This window comes from Platalea leucorodia, assembly GCF_965183815.1.
Source record: "Platalea leucorodia genome assembly, chromosome: 7".
Lineage (NCBI taxonomy): Eukaryota > Metazoa > Chordata > Aves > Pelecaniformes > Threskiornithidae > Platalea > Platalea leucorodia.
Window position 1 is genome coordinate 61,999,965 of NC_138829.1, and position 16,775 is coordinate 62,016,739.

The window sequence follows — 16,775 nt, forward strand, 5'->3', positions numbered from 1 at the left end:
TCTCACAGGCATACACACTGTTTTTACACTACATAGTTTCAAACACAAAAATAAGCAAGCAGCAATATCCATTCCATTATTTCCAAATTGAGGGATGTAAAAGAGATTTCCTCTGATCCAGAATAATGCAGTTCTACAGCTTTTTTCTTTGCTTTTGTTTTTAATCAGTGAAGTGGAATACACAAAAGACCTATCCTAGGTCTGAAACCTGAAGAAGGACCTCTTGTGCTCATTCTTTTGAATTCAAGTGTCTTTTACCCTGTGAACAGAGGATAACATTCATTATGTCTGATACTCTCATAAAATGAAGAGACAAGTTAGTCTCTGGTCCTACTATCATAAAGACCTATGCTCAGTTGCAAAATACAGTCTACAAATCACTCACCAGTCTATGCTCAGAGAGTGGACCTAGTGATCAGGTCCATACTGGACTTCACAAGCTAATAATTCAACACCACTGATCTTCACCTGCAAACGAACAACTCTCTTCAGTTTAAGAAAATCTCTCCTACCAGGCAACAGATACTGAATTTGAATGAGATAAGCAATACAGAAGGCTGGGTAACAGTCGTATTACCTAGATCAACAGAAAGCCTCTTGAATCAAACCACAGCAAGTACAGAAATAATTTACTCATGGCAAATGGTTCAGTACAAAATTTGCTCCAAAACTAGAAATCAAATTAACAGATTCCCTCTCTCTCAAACTTTTCCCTGAAGTAAATAATGAGAATTTGGCCAGAATCAAACTTAAGGAAAGAGATTAAAAAAAGAAAATAACATACAACGTGAAACGATATTTTACAGTCTTCATCCACAACACGTCCCCAGGAAGAAAGTGCTGTACTGCCTGTGCTGGGCCGAAGAAGGACTGGTTGGTTTTGGAAACCTTTGAAGCATGTCTGTAGCCCCCTGATGCACCTGTCATATATTCTAAAGAGTCTGCAGCTTTGAAAAGGTGTTTGCTGGATTTAGCTTCTCAGGCTCAGAAAAACTCTCTACTTTGAAAGGGATTGCAAAAAACTAACACCAGACTTTGCTTCCATTGCAAACAAGGTCACAGTTTCTATTAACTGTACCATGATCAAAATCAGGATTTATGCACTGGAAGAAATTAACAGAAATATAAATAGCCTCAATAAACTACTCAGCAGGAATGTCTTATATAAGACATTAATTGCCATAGCAGGCAGGCCTTTTACAGAATATGTTTAAAATAAAAATTAGAATTCATTAATGCTTATAACCATCCTTGCTAGGCAGTTTCACTAACTCTGTAACTTTATCTTCTATTACTTGGACCTTTACTGAACTGAGAAACCTAGATTAAAAAAAAAACAAAAACCAAAACTATTCTAGTTCCAGAAGCATTTACTGTGGAAATACCCTTGTTCCCAGACAGCATGTTGTATGTACATAAAGTTAGTGTTAGGCCTAGTGCTTGGATCATTCCACAAGACTTAGTGAAAAACGCAAAGAAGACAATGAGCCTGACTGCGCTCTGTCAGACGCAGCCTCTGGCAGAATGTGAGGAGCAGCACAGACCCCTCTGCAGGGACACTCGATCTGCAGTGTCCGCAGAGAGAGGCTGCACTGCTGACAGAATCTCACGCAGCCACACTCCAAACCATACAGGGCTCAACGCAGCACCCCGCACTGCCTGAAGTGCTCGCCAAAGCCAGGGACTGGTTGACGCCTGCTCCCCTGTAAGAATCGGGCCGACCAGCTAAGCTGCCAGTCTTGATGCAGCTGCTTCACTTTGTATGAATAATGACATACTCACGTTGCCTGTATAAAGAGAGGAATGACTACTCTCTCTACCACACGGTGTGACTTTTCATTGCGAACTGTCTGGACCAAGATGGAATTGAATGTTTTGTACAGTTCATTTTCTGTATAGCACTCTGTATATCTCTGCGTACATAATTATCATAAACCAGGTAATGGCTAACTTCAGACCAATGCATTAGCAGGTCCTTAGAAAGAAATGGTACTACACAGAGCAGATGTCAGATCAGACTGTCATACACAGATGTTGAATGTGTCTAAAATTTACCTTGAAGACAAACATGAACATCAACCCTGAGTTTGCATGTGACTGACAGCTGTTAAAACAGCTGCTGTGCTGCTTTTTATTGCTTAAGAGACTCCCTGAAAATGTTTATTGTAGACATCTCATCTTCAGGGCACTGATTTTTCAAGTTTGAAGGGTCAATCATTGATCCAAATCAGCAGGTTTTGTTCTGTTCTTCCTTATTCCCTGACAACTACTGAAACATGCTAGTGTCAGCAGCTGCTAGATGTGGGGCCTTCTGTTTAACTATTTTCTCGCATGGAGCCTCGGTTTGCAATTGCTTACATGTTTTACACACACACTTAAGAACAGGGTCCTTCTAAATAACAAAAGACCTCTTGTTTTTTTGAAATGTGTGTATTTCATAGTAGTTTCTTAGAATGCTGTATTTTTGGCCTAGAATAATTACAATTTTGGTGTAAGTTTAATTTTCAGCTGCAGGAGAAAAAGAATACATATTCATCCATAAGCCAGGCTCAGGATCTGAGTCATCACAGCTATACACTGTTCTTAAACTTCAGAAACTCCTTTATCCAAAAGTTTTCAGGACAGCAATGTTGTGGTGCTCTGTTGGCAGCAGAATCAAGACTGTCAAGGAAAAGCAGCTGCAGTATTCAGTATTTGCATGTTGGGGTTTTTTTTTAAGCAAATGGAAAGGTGTCAAGGAAAGCCTGACCTGTAGTAAAGGATATAATCACATGCTATCTATTAATTTCTCCTTATAAAATGGTATCTAATGCTTCTTGGTCAGCATACTTCACATGCACACTCCTAAGGGGGCTACTGTTTCTGCTTCCAGATTCCCTTAACGCTCCTTCTGACAAAGCACGTGGTTCTTCTCCCAGCTTTCCTGGCATTGACGATTGTCTAATACAATGTGATTTCATTAGGCAGAGGAATCTGAAGAATATTTTTAACATTGGAACAGACTTACTAAAATTAAGGCTCTATTAAAACTCAATTTTGAGATGTTTATATTTGTAATGTCTCAATAGCCTGAAGATCAAACTAACTGTGCTCTAGAGATGTCTAAATTATTCATTTAAAATAAACTGACAAATTCCTTTTTTTATTATTATTATTTGCAAAGCTATTTTAATTATTTTGATAATTATTTGCTGAACATCTATGAATTGTTCCCTCTCCTAGGTTTCAGAAATTGGACTAATAACTGTACGGTGTTTGTGATCAACCCTGTACTTTTTTACTGGAATATAAATGCCTTCAGTGATAGCAATTTTTACTCATATATATTCTTGTTTACAAATTAACAAGTATCTGTGTATGAAAACCACCATGCTAAGAAATTACATTGAATAAAACGTAGTTTTTATGAAAATATATATGAATAACATTTAAAAAGGAGCACTCATGAATCATACAAAGAGTTTTAAGAAGTTCACGGGAGTTCTTGTAACTGCTGGTTCCAGTACTTCACACACTGTGCTTAGAATATAACATAAAGCTTTCAGGTCAGAGTCTCATACAGCATATACTGGCATAGCTCTACTTGTTGGCATGGCTTCCTTTCATTGCCTTCAGCAGAGATGCAATAATTCATTCCAGATAGGGCTGTAGCCATCGGTTTCTGAGTGTCAGTTCTGCAATCTCTTGCAAGTGTATGAAAGGATATGAATGGCTGTCCCTTCTCACCTGCATTTCTTTTCCAGTAATTCTCCCAATCTAGTCTTCTGACCCTGGTCCTCAACTTGAATTCCTCAAAATCTAACTAGTTTGTATTGACTTTCATGTCCCTGGATGAGCTTTGTGGTTTAACTGTTTATAAATTGAGAAATACTTGAGCCAGAATCTATTGAACAAGGCAATACAGAACTGCACTTTTCAAGGTAAATCTGTACATTTCTCTCCTCTCACTTTCTCCCTTACTGCCAGTCCACCTCATCTCCCAATTTTCCTGTTTCCCTCTATCATCACAGTGGTGGGGGGCTGCTTCCTCACACCCCCCGCTGTCCCCAGAGTAGTCTCTTTGGCCAAGAACAACTGTGGGCTGTTGTGCTTTGCCTCTGAGCTGTTCTCATGCAACTAAAACAACACGAGTTCTACCACCACCAAACAGTGTAGTCGGAACCTATTTTAACTAGTGTTGTTAACTGGTTTACCATGTTGCATTTATTATGTGAGCTATTTCAATAGTTGCAGAAGTCAGTTTTGTTCAGCTGTTCTAAGAAGCAGCAGCACTGCACAGTGGAAGAGGCTTGATATGACAGGCTAGGACACACACTAAACGCCCCTTCCGAACGGTTGACCATGAGCACACCAAAGGTACCAAAACCACCTTATGGCCTTGCTTCGTGCACATCTAATAGCTGCCCGGTACCCATGGTGGCTTCAAGAAGTAATGGCAGATGCGCAGGTGTGACAGCGATATTCTTGCTGATGAGTCTGGGGAGTTATGCCAACATACTGTATGTTGCTGTACAGACGGCAGTAGTAATGACAGTGTCGATTTTGGACAGATAGGGACTAAAGCCAGAAATGGAAGGATGTGATGCTTAGGAAGCGATACACTCTGGCAGCAGAACTGGGGGACAATGAGCAACTTAGAAAGTTATACTGTTCAGATGCTACCACTTCGAATGACAAAGAAGTTCTCAACAGAATCTGTAATTATCTGGGCAACATTCTGCAACAAAATCATTCTCACTAAAGATGAAGTCATAGCAATTCTTCCCTTAAATTCATGAGAACGCATTGCAGGATCGCCACCCATTTTGTTTTTTTCACTGGTTGAACATGCAAGTTGCTCTACTCAGTGGATGGTGTCATAACTCCTGAAGTGTCCAGGCTCCTGGGGACCAGGGCAAATACAGCTACCCTGGGAAGCACTCTCTGAAGACAGAAGGAGGGTACACAACATACCTAATCACGGATTGCAGTTTTTCATGTGCCCTCTGTCTTTTCAGGCCAAGCCAAATACCCTGCTGTGAGAAATTCGTTCTCAGTAGTAGTATCAGAGGACTAAGGAAACGGACAGATTATATTCTGATTTTCCATTCCATCCTACTATTTAACCACATGTAAGATTCGCATCAGTTTCTCTATTTGTAGAACAGCACTACGAAATAAATACAGTTATAAAGCACTCTAAGATACTTGCAGGAATGAACTATGAATATGCTAATATTAGTTACAGTAGACATATGGAGTGGATTGCTGAAAGGCTGGGGAATCTGAATGACAGAAGTCTTACCATCACTATTCTGATGCCTATTATAACTGAAACTGAAGCACCACAGAAAAAATTATTTCTGATGATTTCATTGCAATATTTGAGGATATTTCCTTGCCATTTTCTACTGCTTTTAATTATGAAGCTACACATGATGTTCTCGATATTGTCTGCAAAAAGTGGAGCATGGATTTTTAACGTCAGGTACACAGTTCCCTTTCTGTTTACTTCAATGATTTCTTTCTTGTATAAAATATGCTAAAAGTAGGGAAAAAAAGGCAAGTTACCTGTTTTAGAAGAGAGGCTACAGCAGTAACTAAGAACAGCAACTTAAACTGCATATGAGGGAATGGTTCCTGGCAGACAGATATATTTATGCACATCTAGATGCAATTGTGCAAAGCCCTCCAGGGTGGCAGCTCTAAGACTGCAAATGCTGTAGCTGTAACATTAAAACTTTACACCAGAGAGAAGAATGGCATCACCAAAACCCTCAGTCATACAAGCAGTCCTGAATCAGGGGACTAATCTTTTTGATAAGGACTGCCAGGTGGGCAAAATAACCCCCTTAATATAGCATTCCACCACTACTAGGATAAAATTAGCATCTCACCAATATCTTTTGTGGTTACTGGCAAGTTCACTAAGATTAAAAGGAATATTTATTCAAATATTTCCAATATGCTGGAGGAAATGTAAATGGCTGCAGCTCTGTTTAAGCAAGAGATGCAATACGTGCAATGGAAATCTCGTAGAAGTATGCTGAATAATGTTTGTTAGTGCTCTCCCTGTTAATACCATAACCCCTAACACAGAGAAAGTCTACTCCTCTCTTAAAGCAAGTTCTCACTCATTACTGGGATCTTGCTCATATACGGGCCTTTTTGGGGGTTGTTTTTAACATCATTAGTTACAAAATTAAATATATAGTAATGGGAAGGAGACAACATTATAATTATGAAAGGAGCAGAATCTTGTCAGGAAAAGTTTCCCTTGCCTCTTTTCTCTTTGTCATTTATTTGCTGCTATCTCATTTATACAGAACTTCAGCTGACATTCAAAGGTAGCTCTTGATCTGGTGAATACTGAACTGTGCTAATTTAAGTGACTTTTGCTGTTGTTGTTGTTGTTTGTCTCTTAACGATAATTAAAATTTCTAATTGGAATTTACAACCGTGCTTGTAGTGTGTTGTTATCACAGATGATATGCCAGAAGAGAGTTATGGTGCCCTCCCAGAAGATGAAGAATAATGGCTCTGGCTCACGGGTGAATTACACAGCTCCTCAGCGAACACTGAGGACTAGCTTAAAAACCTCCTGGAGGCAAACAGTGGTTACCACATTATTATGTGACAAATAAGCCACAGCCCATGCAGTGAGCAAGTCTGATGGATGGGATTTTCAGATATTTTTGTCTTCATCTTCCATAATTTACTCAAGCATGATGCCACTAGTGGTCAATATTAAAGGCCCTCAGCGAAGCAAGCCCGCACAGAACACAGCTGCAGCATGTATAACTTGGCAAGGAGGTACAGAGTCGTATCTGCATTTCACCAAGCTCCTGTTTCCAGCTCACTGTGAGATCCAGGTACAGAGGACAAGACTACCTCGTTGCTCTGTGGTTATTTCCGAGATACTAGGAGGATTCATTTGCTGTATAGTCAAATCACGTAACTGACAGTTCCGTGGGTAAAACCACATTCCATAACGTAAGTGGAGCATAATAGGGTCCTTTTGAGAAAACAAATATAAAAGGTAGTCGGAGAAAAAAATTATTCAAACTGGAGGGATTTTTCAGTTTCTCCAATCACTTCCACAAATTCATCCATTTCCTTTATGTCATTTTTGCTTACGGTACTTTTCAGAGTTAGATAATTTGCACATCTGTCTTTGACAAGCATGTTCTAGACCATGTAACATTATTTTTACTGTCAAGATTTGCCTAGAAACACTTTCACCTATGCCCATATACTTAGCCACTTCGGGAGATAAAATGTCTTAACCCTCTTGTTTGCCAAGTTAGTAAATCCAGCTGTTGTATAACAAAATGGAAAGGTTTTGGCAATTTGAGTCTTTGACACATACTAGAGTAACAGGACAACAGCAGAGAAAGAAGAAAAAGCAACTTTAGAAGAAGGACTTTCACAAGAACAGGGTTTGGAATTTGACACAGCTGTAAAGTGTGAATAAGGTGGCTGTACATTTCAGATTTGTGAAAATGAGACAGTAAATATATAAAGTAAAAAAGATGTTGCTTCAGATAACATATAAATAAACTGCGAGTACACGTATGTATATAAAGTGTTTTAAAATGCATTGTTTCATTCATACGACATGCACAGTTAAAGATCAGAAAGGAAAGCTTTTATCAACAAATCTGGGTCACTGCTGACTCTTGTATTCCTTACATTCTTTCAAAATGAGTAAACAAACTTCATTGTCAAAGTGCTAATATACCAGTGATTCTCAATTTACAGCAGAAATAATGTTCTAGCTTTCTATAAAAGAGCTACTGAACAGCTTATGGAGGAGGCGTTGCAGGAAAACAATGACAGGTACAAGATGGTTCCTCCTACACAGTCTACTAAGAGCAGCAGCAGCAGTATCAGAGAACATTAGACAAACTAACCTGTGGTGTCATTCCATGGCAGATATACATGATGGGGATATTCTCCGTGTCTGGCCCTTGATCAAGGCACAAATCACTTTTCAGGGAATTCTGCAGCTAAAATAAACAGAAAGAAAAAGAAATCAAGCAAATCTTACATGAGAAAAAGATGGCGTGATTACTTTCTTTTCTTTGCAAAAAAATCACATGTAGTTGAGCAAGGAAATACGCAAAATTAAAAATACTTGTTGCAGTGAACATATTGAAGAGGAAGCACCTGGACTAAATTCTTCCTTGTAGATAATCTAACACCAATGATTTCAATAATGTTGCACAAGGTTTCAGGGAGGGTAGATTTCAAAAAGCCCTCAGAGATAGCAATGATTTTTGATATATGTTTTTAAAATGTTAAGTCTAATGAGTCTCTCATACACACTATATACAAAAGACAAATTTTTTACCAGTGCAGCTAGCTGAGCAGTGTGGATGGAGTTTCAAACATAGGAGAAAGCTGTGTAATTAAACAGCTTTTCAGAATCACTCAGGAGAGTCTTCTGATTCCTGGAAATAATTCAAAAAAATCCTTTCTGCTGACACTTAGAGACTTCTGGCCAATTGGTATGCACTAGCTCTTCTTCGCATTATTCTGGGCTAACCCACACACAGCAATCTAGCTATGAACAGACTGCAAAGTCCTTGGCCCTGTTCATCACAAAACCCTGTATATTACCTGTACAATGCTGAGACAGAATTTTCTGAAAGTGAAGTGCTAAATTAATGAGCACAGATAGCTGGAAGGTCTTTTCAGAGTGTGAGGCCAAAGATGTGGATTGCATACCCATGGGCATGTATAAAGGTGTTCAGTGGTATAACATTGGTTCAGAGAACATGAGAGAATTGTCTGCTGGAGGGAGTGAAGAGGTGATGTGGTTTGCAACCATCTGTGATTAACTGAGCAGTCCTGTCAGCTGTGTACAGAGGCCTCCTTTGAGGAAAACAAATTGATATGCTTAGAAAGGAAGTCTAGAAGCGCATGAGTACTCAAGAAGTGTGGACAAGCCGGAGACTGAAGGCAGGTGGTGAATAAAATCAAAACCATGAGCTCATCTCAACAAGATTTCCAACTCCAAACCTAACTCTAAATTCAATAACAGACAGGACAAATCTCAACATTAAAGAGAAAATATGCATTAGGTATCAATACTGGCCTTATTCTTAGCTGCAAGCCTCAAGAATTAAATAAAGTTTCCTCTCTCAAAGCTTTGTATTTCTTAGCCATAAACGTAACCACAACCATGACTCTAATCATAATCAGACGTTAGGCATCACTCTATCCAAACCAATGAGAAATATTAGCCTTATTAATTCATGCCTGGATCCATCACTACTTTCGGCTTTTCAAAACCTCTTCCACAAACTCAAATTCTAATGCTTGTTCTAATGCTAATGTTAAAACCTTTCCCACAACAATCCCCATAATAAAGGAAGCAAAAAAATCTGCCTTGACCAACATCAGCATGCTACTTAGCTGAGCGGGCTGACCCAGAAGTAAAACAGATACAGAAACTTGAGAGTCCCAAGCTCTAAAAAGAAACATGACCTTAACCCTAACAGCAGCTGTCCGATCAGCTGTAGCTGATCAGGCGCTACAGAAAAAGAGACAAAATGCTATACTCCTTTTAACACCAGTCCTCCTCTTATGAACCTTGAAAACAAACAAGAAAAAAAGAGCTCTTCAGATTTAATTTCTCAAACTCTTATCCCAATCACAACTCTACAATTAACTTAGAATATCTGTAGAGAAATGATCCCTACAGAAAACAGAAAAACAGAAAAGGCACTGGCCTGTTAACTAATAATGCTGTTTCAAAATCTGAGGCCCAGACTCTTCAGAACCATCCCTTTCCAAAATCTAGTGGCTTTGTGGCAACTGACAATTAACTAGGTCACCAATCCTCACCCTGAAAAATGGAAATAATTAGTCAATACTGCCATTTGCTCCCTTTCAAACTTAGATCCTTACAGAATACAAACTAGACTACTGAAATTTTGAATTTGCAAAATTATCTCAAACATCAAGCTGAAATCAGGGAGCCAGTCTCTACACTAAATACATCAGCTTCTGGCCCATGGACATCGCTTTCTCCTAACTGTAAGGGTACTGCAGAATTCAGAAAGAAATTTGGTTCTGAAACCTTTACTCTGCCATCAACCCTAACCCTCGCTACATGCCACAGCATAAACTAGACATGAACGATACAACTATTTTCCTAACTCTCACAGAACAGGAAGAAATTTAGGATTCAGGAAATAAATATGGATGGTGACACTGTAGATGCCTATATCCTAACCCTCACCCCTATTCAGATAACTTTTGTAATTACTCAGTATTTTTTTTAAATTAATGATAATGCTATAGTAGCAATATCTCTATTTTCTACAAAAATTGAAGACGGTTGATGAATGTAAGCACTTAGAGAATCAGCAAGCAGCTGACTTGCTTTGAAATATCACACCTTCCTCCATTATAAAACACACAAGCGAACAGGAAAGCAGACATGAAGGAATATTAGAGATCCAAGCAATTCTTTTACTAAAAAGACTGGGGCACTGTTTCGTACAACAGTATTGCATAAAACAGTAAGCTTTGTATTTCATAAACCACTCCCCCTTTACCTGTACAAATACATCGCCATAGCTGTCCACTACTTCTTCTGTGATAGTACAAATAATGAAATACGGCCTACTCCTCATATCTTTCTTAGCTGATGAGGCTACTCTTATACTGCAGACAAAAGGCTGCATCATGTGCGTTATTATGCAGTATCTAAATATGAATGTTCTGCTGACCAGTGAGTTCAGTATTTCTGTAACAAACTCTTCTGATTCTTTTTGGTTTGTATATTGCCAGCAAGGAACCTTCAAAGGCTGATGAAAAAGTCTCAGCAGAATGTAAAATGATAGGGTGCCTGTTCACTAATTTTCACTTTGACTTACATGATACGGAGTTAATCCTGAGACTGCAACAAGTACCTTAGCTATTCCACAGGTCTTCCTTTTTTTATCTAGTATCACTTCCACATGCAATCAAAGATTTCTCAGCCAGTGGTACCTAGAAGCAGAGCTGTGCACCTCTTAGTTGCGATGCCTCCTTCTCAGGGAACTCCGCACCTGATTAGATCATGGCATTGCTGAGGGCAATTCCACACAGTCTGTGGAAGAGGCTCCTTGCACACAGGTGTGATTTTGGCATTGTTCTGAACTATTTTGGAAGGTAACCATTATCTCATGCATTTAACAATGACCTAAACCTTCGTTGGAAGTGTTTTTCTTCTCTTTTCTGATTGTATGAAAAGCCACCACGATAATTTTAACTGATCATCAAAGGGGTCAATGAAACTTTGTGGGGCATACAGTCACGTCATTTGCCAAAACAGAGCAGCTGCTCTATGGCACCCTCAGGGCTCTTCTCAGAGCCATACTGGCAACTGCACAACTCAGACTTCCTTTTGAGAAGGAATGTATCAAACCAAATCTTTCACTTGTACGATCTACTCTTACTACTTACGTTTCATAATTGGGACTTGCATACAAAAAGGCAAATTTAACTCACAGGAATCCATTTGTGTGAATATGACACTGGGCAGAGAATGTGAAAAGCACGCCCTAGCTCTACCAGCTTATTATAGGCCCTTATTATTATTATGGGCCCATACCACCCTCTCTGTTTAGATTGCTGGTTTTCTAGGGGCAAGAATTGTCTCTGCTTTAATTAGCATAGTACAACTCAAGCATAATTTCAACATAGACAAGGGTACTACTGTCACACAAGTAATGATGATGGTGATCCCAAAATACAGGCATTTGAGGTTCTAAATTAAGATCTGGCTATAATATTAAGAAGCTTGCAGTTGAAGTACTGAGCCTATTTTGTTCATTCACCTGCTGCCACAAACCTTCCAACTGACAGCTCCAACGTGTCTAAAAAAATCATGCCTTGAGTATCTCTGAGTGGAATGCAAGCCATGAAACAAGCAAACAAAAAATCAGGGAGGAAGATAACATTCAGAATACCTCAGCATCAACTACAGCAGAGCAGCTGTCTCTGTCAACTAACCAGTCTAACAAATTATTTAACTAGCGACTTCCAAGTTTATCTGATTCTTCTACTTACAGCCACGCATTGCCTTCATGAATCACTTCCACTATTACACCTTCCTCCCCTACCTTTTTAGAATGGGAAATGTAAATAAGATCCTTACCACCCCATAGGCGACAGTATCTGAATACATTCTCATTTCTGGATACACGCTGACAAGATACCACCTAAAGGTCTTGCACTGGAGCTTTTTCCTCAAGGCCTTCCTCTCAGAAATATCACCAATATCAATTCCGGAGTCCTGCATATAAAACAAAGGACAGAAAAAGCAGAAAAGACATCACTGATACACTTCTGTGTAAACTGATCATCCAGAGTCTCCCTCATTGCAAAGATGATTATGACCCATGATAATTATCAGCTTCCGGTTGCGAAGCAAGTCTGTTACCCACACGCACTCCACAAGTGCCCCAATAAATACGACACAGGTCACGATGGCGGGGTCTCTTTCAAAGTCTGCTTTGGTCAATGGAACCACTCCTATTGACTTCAGTGGGGTTTAGATCCAGCTTCCAATGAATATCACTGTTGTTCTCTAATTTCTTGGCACTTTCCAAACGCAAAAGTAATTGGCAAGAGCTAGCAAGTTGCCCTAGAAACCACCTTATTGCTGGTGTCCCACTGTGGCCTGTCATTAGTATATGACACTTTCAGGCCATTTCTGAAGTCTGGGTTTACTGCTTCACTGCAAAGAGCCGAAGCTCCGCTCACCTTTCTGAAATATCACTTACTAAATTTCTCTTGTAATGTAAAAAGGGAAGTTGCTATTTTTGTTAAAAGCAATTGCAGAATATTCTCTCCTCTAATTTTTATTCTCCTTTACATTTCTGGCTAAACCTAATTTCTACTTATCATAAGAGCACATCATAAAGCGTGAGTTTCATAAAGTCCCTGTACATAAAAATCAATAATTTATTACATTAAAATCATGCAGCGGAAATATTTAGAGAGGGATCTAAGTGCAAATCCATGGCTGCTCTTTGACAGGAAGTAAAATGAGACATTTTGCTCCACACTGTGCTCTACCACTTCTGCCTCAGAACAAAATGCAGGATAAATAAATTTTCATAGGGAAATCCTATAATCTATCTACTTAAACAGCAGCCTTTACTGGGCCATAAATGCCCCAAAGATTTTGTCAGCCACCAGATATGATTTAAAAATTGGAAGCATTGATTTTTCTTACATCAAAAAGGTATCTTTATAAGTATCTAGGTTTCTGAGCTGCTGAAGCAACTACGCTTCTTACATCCCAAAGCACTGAATTAACGTTAATCTGGAACAAGTATATTTTATTATGGAAGCATTTTCTAACTAAAGTAAAATCGACTTCCACATCAGCAAAGTATACTAAAAAGTAGGAAACTGAGCTCCGGCATAAACAAGCATAACTCATGTTAATCCTTAAAAATGATGACTCCCCTCCCCTCAAGCCCTACATCATTCATAAAACTTTATGTGGAACTACTCCTTAAGCGATCATTTTTTCCTGACTTTTCTAGCAAGTGACTAGATAGAGGAACATGCTGTAGGGTGCTCTAAAACAACCAACTGATCCCATGGACAAATCCTGCACGTGCACCGCTCTGGCTGCACTTGCCAGTGTATCTGCCACTTGGGTGAAGGAAAAGGAAGATGCCAGCACACAAACATTCGACTTCCAGCACTAACAAGGCTTGCTGGGATTGGGATCGGGTACTGAATTGGTCCAGTGTGTCCCAACTCCTTTCTCAAGCAACCCTGCAGGCACCGATGCTTCTCTCCTCACAGTTTATTGTACAAGGTAAGAAAGAGCACCTAGGGCCTCAGTAATCACATCCTCCCATGCAGCTGGAGAAGGAAAACAGCTCACATGTAGCACACTGGCTTTATCACCAGCAACAACTCAGTGTGTTCCCCAAAGCCGAGAATATGATGGGAGGGGAAAAAAAGACAAAAAACAAAACCAAAAACATGGGGAGGACACAGAGGGAGCACAGCTCTTGCTTCTGGGACTTGAAAAATCTTTCCTTTAGGTTTTAAGGGCTTTTCTGAATCTAGATAAGCAGTTACGGTGGAGAAATCACCATGGTATCAGAGATCCCCATTTGAAGCCCTCAGTACTTCAGAGCCACCCACAGAGATCCCAAGAGGGCAGTCACAGCACACTGCCAAATGAGTCTAACTCCTTTTTATTATTATTAGTTCTCAAAGACTAAAACCTTAAGAAATATCTTACTATTCTCAGAGATCTGGGAATTCTTCCATGGAAAAAACAGGTCTTGTGGTTAACATTTTGGAATAACATACTTCATGGAAAGTCCCAACTGTTACAACTGAATACACTTCTGTTACCAACACAGTCTATTACCAGTGCACTATTTCATCAGCTTCCAGATAGAGAATTACTCCTGTAGTTATCCACTTGTGTAACAGCATTTGGCCATGCTAGCCGTCTGTCCTCTCTGCATGTCTCTCACAATGATGTCTTGACATCTTTTTGCCTAAGCTGAAGCTAGGTTTGATCTGAAAATTGTCCCTCTTTGGTACTTCACCTTTAATTTAATCTTGAGGTAAGCAAAGATGAAACAGAAATACTGCCATGCAGTCTGATATCTAAATTTGACCTAATCCATCCCCAGCCTTTCTCATCCACCATCTCTTTGCCCCCTGCCTACTGGAAGTCTGTATTGCAAGTGTCCCACATGCTTTAAGTTATTTTTTAGGTTGCTTCTTCACACTGAATACTCCCTCTTTCTACTGGTGTTTCTGTACCAGCCAGAGACTGCGTTGCTTCTAACCTTTTGATGTATAAAAGAGGTATCCCACTAATGATGTAGGTTTTCTTTATACTGACCGATTCAATTACAGTGCTTGGGAGTGTCATTTTGTACTGTCTTTTCCTCTTTCCCTTAAAAGGCCAGAAGCTTTCCTTAAACGCGTAGTTGTTTCCTACTGCTCTAGAATCAGTTCAGTACCCAAAGTTTAGCATGGGAAAGGAAAAGGAAGTCCCAGGTCTTCGGAGCTCTTCCCCTGATTCTTGGCACTGGGCTTCGCACAATGAACACAAAGATGCTTAGAACAGCTTCAAATTACACAACCGATTTGGGCTACCTGAGCACATGTCAGGCTGCCAGAACAAAACAGAGCCCCAACACTCTTCTAAATGCTTCCCTGTTTTCCACATGGCAAAAGATGGAAGCTGGGCGAACAACACTCGAATGTAGCCAGCTGTAAGTCACAGACCCCATCTGACAGGAAAACCTTCTGATGGTCACAAAGGTTCCATACTGTCTCTGAACATCCTGTAGCAATTCCTAGGTAACAAGCAGATTCAGGCTTTATAGGCCTGTTACAACTGTGAAAACTAAGCTGTTTCCCAGTATATTTTAAATAAGTATGTGGGCATCTGTGTGTTTATTTGGTTTTCTACAGCGGTGAGAAAAACAAATGGAGGTTCTTAGTGCTACAGGTTCCGTACATACACACAGTAACAGTTTCCTCCCTACAACAGAGGCATCTCATCACATTGCAGAAGAGGCTACCACTATTAAAAGCTGATTTCGCGCTTGCCATTTCCAGCTTTTAAGTCTGCACTACAGTTTGACAGCAGTAGCCTTTGTGAAGATGAAGAAAGAATATAATCTGCATTGCAATTTATTCAAGCAGTTCAGTGCAATGATTAGTACATTTGTGGTGGGAAAATGACTGGAGATTGAAGTAGTAAGAAAACTTGTTATTCTTCTTCAAAACTATGAACAAAATCAGTTTTGGCAGTACAAGATCTGCTGTGCAAACACCTTATATGCATTTTGTGACCTGAAGAAATCAGTTCAATACACAGACTGTATTTATTTTTCCTTTGTTTAATAAAATATATTCGTTTCCTTTGTTTATGGAGTTTTAAATGAGTTTTAACATTCATTATAACAGGCTTATTTTTTTCTGATCTATTGGCACAGTCAAGACTGTGTTATTACTTGTTAAATTTTCATTTAACAACTAACAACTTATCTTGTATTCTTTATGAATTTGATTTCCAAATTGCATTCAAATCTCAACTTTGCACAAGATTAAGAATCACCACCATCATATCTGGATGAGTATTATGCAAATACATGTATAATACTATATATCCTGGTTAGCAAAAGGAATTTCTAAGTTTTGTGTTAATGCTTTGTTTGCAAGTCAAAAAATTGAAACTCAATCAATCAATGAAGATCAATCAATCTTCAGGAAAATAACTAACAATAAAAAATAGAAACTGAAATTTAAATCTATCAGGTTAATCACAAATAAAATTAATTTGAAATTAGTTTGATGTAAAATAAGTAAGCCTATCTTCTGGAAATGTCTTTATTCTTTTATGCACTGCTGTGCGACTACTCAAAACAGGGATACTTAAAGGGTAGCTTGGGTTCTGTGAACATGGGACTAACTTCCAGAAAGGTCCTTTCCCTATACCAGATCATAGAGGATTTTTTTCCCGGTGCTTTCGTGGTATATTATGTGGCTAATTCTGCAACCTGCAAATAGGACAATGACTTCCCCACTTTGCCAAAATTATCTAGTTTTAACCATAAAAGATGAAGGAAACTATTGAAAGCAGCTGAATCAACATCAGCATTCATATATCTAGCTGGTTTTTGGTTTCTAATCTTTTTTCCTTATTAAACTAAAGGAGGAGAAGCATTTTATTTCTCGAACCAGAAATCTCAGCAAAACCAGTTTCTCTTAACAGTTGCAAAATCACTCAGAGCAATTTT

General features: G+C 39.1%; 1 protein-coding gene across 3 annotated transcripts in view; it reads right to left on the reverse strand.

Moving 5' to 3' along the window:
• Positions 1-16,775, reverse strand: part of GALNT18 (polypeptide N-acetylgalactosaminyltransferase 18) — a 247,750-nt gene that overhangs the window by 42,479 nt on the left and 188,496 nt on the right. For all 3 annotated transcript variants that reach the window (XM_082318958.1, XM_082318956.1, XM_082318957.1), the window contains exons 9-10: positions 12,134-12,271; positions 7,893-7,988 (exon numbers count right to left, since the gene is read on the reverse strand). In XM_082318958.1, the coding sequence (XP_082175084.1) occupies positions 7,893-7,988; positions 12,134-12,271 (234 nt within the window). The remainder of the gene's footprint in view (positions 1-7,892; positions 7,989-12,133; positions 12,272-16,775) is intronic.